Source organism: Chrysochloris asiatica, unplaced genomic scaffold (assembly GCF_000296735.1).
Source record: "Chrysochloris asiatica unplaced genomic scaffold, ChrAsi1.0 scaffold00242, whole genome shotgun sequence".
In the NCBI taxonomy this organism is placed as follows: Eukaryota; Metazoa; Chordata; class Mammalia; order Afrosoricida; family Chrysochloridae; genus Chrysochloris; species Chrysochloris asiatica.
In genome coordinates this window covers 134,932-141,198 of record NW_006408760.1, presented here as the reverse complement: position 1 = coordinate 141,198, position 6,267 = coordinate 134,932, and the positions used below count along the sequence as shown (strand labels likewise).

General features: G+C 37.7%; 1 protein-coding gene across 1 annotated transcript in view; it reads left to right on the top strand.

Annotated features, from left to right (window-relative positions):
• The window catches only part of LOC102814150 (speedy protein E4-like), a 32,305-nt gene extending 28,127 nt beyond the window's left edge, over positions 1–4,178 (top strand). Inside the window, exons 5-6 of the mRNA XM_006873481.1 lie at positions 3,787–3,955; positions 4,119–4,178. Coding sequence (XP_006873543.1) covers positions 3,787–3,955; positions 4,119–4,178 — 229 coding nt within the window. The remainder of the gene's footprint in view (positions 1–3,786; positions 3,956–4,118) is intronic.
• Positions 4,179–6,267: the final 2,089 nt, after the last annotated feature.

The window sequence follows — 6,267 nt, the reverse complement described above, 5'->3', positions numbered from 1 at the left end:
TGGCCTCTTCTGAATCCAGCTTGAATCTCTGGAAGTTCTCTGTCAATGTATGCTTGCAGCCATTTCTAAACAGCTTCTTTATAAGCACAATTAAATTTTCTGTAATTCCCATTCTTCTCAATGTTATCCATAGTTTGGTATGGTTCACAGAGTTGAATGACTTTGCATAGTCAATAAAACACAAGTAAACATCTTACTGTTTTTCTCTTCTTTCAGCCAAGATCCATATGATGTCAGCAGTGGTAGCCTTCATTCCATGTCTTCTTCTGAGTCTGCTGTGTATTTTTTCCCTGCCAATGTACTGCTGCAACCATTTTTTATTTTCAGAAAAATTTTATTTGCATGTGATGTTAATGATGTTGTTTGGTGAGTTCCACATTCTGTTGGGTCACCTTTCTTTGGAATGGGCACAAATATATGGATTTCTTTTAATTGGTTGACTAGGTTGCTGTCTTCTGAATTTCTTGTCATACATGAGTGAGCATCTCTAGTGCTGCATCAGTTTGTTGAAATATTTCAGTTTGTATTCAGTCAATTCTTGGAACCTTGTTTTTTACCAATGTCTTCAGTGCTGCTTGATCATCATCTTTCAGTACCGCATTGTTTTTTTATTTTATGTTTCTACTTGAAATGGTTGAACATCAAACAATTATTTTTTGATACTGTGGCTCTGTATTCTATTCCTTCCATCTTCTTTTGATGCTCCATGAAATTCAATCTTTTGCCCATAGAATCCTTCAGCATAGTTGGTCAAAGCTTTAATTTTTGGCTTTAGTTCTTTCAACTTGAGAAATGCAAAGTGTGTTCTTCCCTTTTGGTTTTCTAACTCCAGGTCTCTGTACATTTAATTATAATACTTTGTTCTCTCGAGCTGCAATGATCACACAGAACTATATTGCTGTAATGTAAAGCTGTAATGTAAACTACAAAGGTATAATATAAACTGCATTGCTTAATGATGGCAAAATACATCTTCAGGGTTCCCAGCATGATAGTTACTATTTTAAGTATTAAAAGAGTCATTTACAGAAGTAAGTTTTCCAATTAATTATGTCTGCTGTTCCAGTTGAATAGGGCTAATGTAAGGTTGGAAGAGAATATTGAAAGTGCCATGGGCTACCAAAAGAACCAATAGATCTGTTTTGGAAGAAGTACAGCCAGAGTGCTCCTTGGAGGCCAGCATGGCCAAACTTTGTCTCTCATACTTCGAACATATCATCAAGAGGGACCAGTCACTGGAGAAGAATATCATGTTTGGTAAGGTGGAGGGTCAGAGAAAAAGAGGAAGACTCCCAACAAGATGTTTTAGCCGAGTGGCAGCATTGGTGAACTCAAGCGTGGCAACAGTAGTGAGGTTGGCCTAGGATTGGGCAATGTTTCGTTCTGCTGTGCATATGGTCCCTATGGGTTGGTACCGACTCGATGGCACCTAACAACAACAACAAGGACATGTACTGAAGATGAATTCCTTTCTAGGAATATGATCTTTGAAATTCTCCGTTTCGCTCTATCATTTTTTCCATTCCCTCTAGCTTCTCTAAGTTCAAGATCAAGTTTCAGAGTCCCTTCTGACACTATTTTGGTCTTTTACTTTTTTCCTGTCTGTTTAATCACCTTTTGCTTTCTTCATGTATGGTTATTTGATGTCATCCATACATTAGTGTCTAATGCATTAAATCTTTTCTTTAGATGGTGTCTAAATTCAGATGGAATATACTTAAGGTCATATTTTACCTCTTGTGGACATGTTTTAATTTCATACAGTTTCAGCTTGACTTGTGCATAAGCAGTTGACTGGTCTATTCCATAGTTGGCCCCTGGCCTTGTTTTAGCTGTCAGTTTGAACCGTAAGGTCAGCAGTTCAAGCTCACCAGATGCTCCTTGGAAACCCTATACAGGGTCACTATGAGTCGGAATTGACTCGACAGCAGTTAACAACAAATTGAGCTTCTTTATCATCTCTTCTGACAGATATAGCTAATTTGATTCCTGTGTATTTCATCTGGTGAGAGCTACTTGTATAGTTGCCATATATATTATTGAAAGAAGGTATTAACAGTGAATAATTGCTAATTGGTTGGTCTTTTAAAATTCTATTATGTGATCTCCAGAATAGTTTCTATCACCAATGCCATATTTTCCAACTACTGATCCTTCGTCTTTGCTTCCAACTTTTGCAATCACCAGTAATTATCAGTGTATTTGATGAGTAATTAATATCAGACTGGAGAAGTTGGTAGAATTGTTCAATTTCATCATTGGCTTTAGTGGTTGGTGTATAAATTTGAATAATAATAGTATTCATTAGTTTCCTTGTTGTTATTAAGTGCCATTAAGTGGGTTCTAACTCATAGCAATCTTGTATAGGGTTCCTAAGGAGCGGTTAGTGAATTTGAACCACTGACCTCACTGTTCAAACCAACCTTGTAGTCCAGTGCTTATCATACAGCACCACACCAAGGCTTTGGTTTGCTTGTAGGCATATGGATATTATCTTGTTCCCGATATCTTTGTTCTTCAAGATCAGTCTTGAAATGTTTGTTTTGACAATGAATGTGATGTTATTCCACTTCAATTTGTTGTTCACATGATTGTAAACCATATGACTGTCTGATTCAGAATGGCCAATATCAGTCCATTTCAGCTTACTAATACCTAGAATGTAGATCTTCATCTTCCATTTCACTTTTGGAGACTTACAATTTTCCTAGATTCATACTTCATACATTTCATGTTCCGATTATTAATGGCTCTTTGTAGCTGTTTCTTAATTTGAATTTTACCCATCTACTAATGAAGGTCCCAAAAGCCAAGTAGCTTCATCCAAGTCATTCCTGCTTTGAGGAGACAGCTCTTCTCCAGTCATATTTTCAGTGTTTTCTAACCTGCGGGGCTCATCTTCCAAAACTATATCTGACAGTGTTCTGCTTCCATTCATAAGCTTTTCAGTGGCTAACCATTCAGAAGCCTCTTATTCTTCCTAGTCTGTTCTAGTCTGGAAACTCCACTGAAGTCTGTCTACGATGGGTACCTTTGCTGTTATCCTTGGCATAGCTTCCAGCATTATAGCAGCATACAAGCCACCACAGTACAACAAACTGGTAGACAAGTAGTGGTATGAGGGAGTAGGAAAACACAAAAAGGATGGAATTAAGGAATGCCTGTTGAATTAATGTGTATAAGCAAGATACCATATTAGGTTTGGGCAGGAAATAAAAGATACAGAAATAAAGTAGAGTATGTTCCTCTCCTTGACTTTCTTACGGTATAGTAAGAATACTACAGTGGAGAGACATTAAATTGCACATATAACAAGTAAGAGTGAATGATGTGATGGAATGCTGGTGATCAAAAATTGTGCTGAAAACTGCACTGCTGAATGGTGGCAAAAAAAAAGTTCTCAAGGTTCCCAGCATGGTATTTACTATGTCAGGTATTAAAAGAGTCCTTTACAAAGTAAGTTTTCCAATTAACTGTGTCTGCTGTTCCAGTTGAATAGGGCTGATTTAAGGAGCTCTGGTAGCGTAGTGGTTACGAATCGCACTGTGAACCAAAAGGTCAGCAGTTCGAAACTACCAGCTGTTCCGCAGGAGAAAGATGAGGCATTCTGCTCCCGTTAAGGTTTACAGCCTTGGAAACCCTGTACTGGGTCGCTGTGAGTCAGAACTGACTCCACGGCACATAACAACAACTGTAAGATGGTCAGCCTATAGTCCTTTCTAGGAATATGATCTTAAGTGGAGTCCTACTTTAGCTTATTAAAATAAATCTGATTTCTTTTCTCAGCTACCTGGCCAGTGATATGGAGGAAGACAATCAGGCTTCTAAACAAGCTATATTTTTCTTTCTCTACGGGAAGAGTCACATCCAGCGCCCCATGTTCCACAAGTTGAGATTTCAGTTCATCCGTTCTATGCATTGGAAGATTTGGGTTTCTCAGGAGGAATGTGAAGAGGTAGGACTTTGAGGATTTGAAGAATGGTTGGACTGGACAAGAAAGAGGGACAGTGAAGTTTGGATATTAGAATTGGAAACTAACAGATGCTCTACACATAGAGGGAAGACTGTATATGTCTGGAGGGTCTTCATCTTAGTCATTGAATGTTTTTTCTTTACAGATTCAGGCTTATGATCCAGAGCACTGGGTCTGGAGACGAGATCGTACCCTCATTCCCTAGATTCCTAATGACCACAGAGACCTGAAATAATCAGCCTGAGGAAACCAAAATCAGCAAGTGCCTTCTAATCTGTAACCTGTGAACATCACACAGTAACCAACAGACTTATGAGCAATCCCCTAGAAAGAGGGGCGAAAAAAATCATGAGGTCACTTATTATAGTTGATAAGGATCTTTCTTGGTAGTAGAACAAGTTTATGTTATATATTCTCAGTTATATTTCTAAATATGTTTTAATCCAAAAGTGAGATATTGCTGATTCAAATGAGTACTCACTAACAAAAAGAAAAAGGAAATTAATACATAACAGTATAGATTATAGATACAAGAAATGGTGAGGAATTATGATACTTTGAGTAAATAGATAACCACACCAGGACTCTAGTATAAAGTATCAAAGATGGGCTTCATAATGTAGTTGAAAATACTTAGTTTTAACAAGTTCATTTTAAAAAATTATTAAAATCATCAAATATGTCACTGGTTTATCTTGATAATATTGGTCATACAATTTTCATTATGTTTACAAGAAACTTATGCTTTTGAAACTGTGTTCTTAATGAAAAGTTTTATAATGTACGTTATTCATGTTATATAAATTATCCCATAATTTTTAAGGTAAATTTTTCATTTTAGCTCTTAAATTTACATAGGCAGGCAGTAGTTCCCTGAAGGTTCTGTAAACTTTATTTGATGAAGAGAATAGGTCTTCACCCTGAGACCAGAACTAGATGGTGCCAGGTTACCACTACTGATCATTCTGACTAGGCTCACAATAGTTGGTTCTGGATAGAATGTGAGAAAAAGTACAGACTAGAATTCAAATTCTTAAAATGTCAAACTGGAGTAGTATAAAGCAGAGGACTGACTGAGATTACTGCCTAGTCTTTAAACCAAAACCAAACATATCCCCAGAGATCACCTTTTAGCAAACTAGCAGAGGGCACACAAAATGAAGGCTAGCATCCATAAGATTGGTGCCCTGCTTAAAAACTGTCAGTGCGAGGTAAAAGGTCAACAATTTCTTAAGAGCAGTGATAAGAAGATAAGAGGTCTCTGAAACTGGAGTATATTGGAAAGGGAATAAAGAGCACAATTTAAAATTTTGACACATTTAGATAAACATAACTAATGCCACGAGACAATTTGTGTGGAAATTGGCATATGGTATTCTAACTTGCTGTATAAACTTACACCAAAATCACAATAAAATTTTTATTTGATGTTTCATCTTCAGTATTGTTTAAATTTAATTATTCTTTTCAGCTTATGGTGATATGTCTGTAGTGTACTTTAGATCATTTTAAAGGATTGTTGCTGTTCAGTGCCATGGAATCAGTTCCAACTCATAGCAAACCTGTATAGGGTTTCTGGGACTTTAAATCTGCAGGAACAGAAAGCTTCATCTTGCTACTTTGGAGCATCTGGCAGGTTCAATCCATGGACCTTGTGGTTCACAGCCCAGTGCTTATTGTATAGAACCATTAAACTCGTTGTTGTTGTTAAGTACCTTCGAGTCGATCCCACCCCATAGCGAGCCAGTGCAGGGTTTCCGAGGAGTGGCTGGTAAACTTGAACCGCAGACCTTGCAGTTCAAACAGCTTTGCAGTCTGGCACATTAACCTACGGCGCCACACCGAGTTTTATAAATACATGGAAAATAAATATCTCAAATCAAAGAGCTTAAGAAAATTGTTGTTGTTGTTGTTGTTGTTGTTGTTGTTGTTGTTAGATACCATCGAGTCGGCACCGACTCATAGCAACTCTACGCACAGCAGAACAAAACAATGTCTGATCTTGGGCCAACCTCATTACTGTTGCCACACTTGAGTCCATCAATGCTGCCACCTAGCCAGTCCATCTCGTTAGGGGACTTCCTCTTTTTCTCTGAACCTCCATCTTACCAAACATGATATCCTTTACCAGTGACTGTTCCCTCCTGACAATATGTCCAAAGTATGAGAGACGAAGTTTGGCCCTCTTGGCCTCTAAGTAGCACTCTGGCTGCACTTCTTCCAAAACAGATCTATTGGTTCTTTTGGCAGCCCATGGCACTTTTAGTATTCTCCTCCAACACCATAATTCAAAG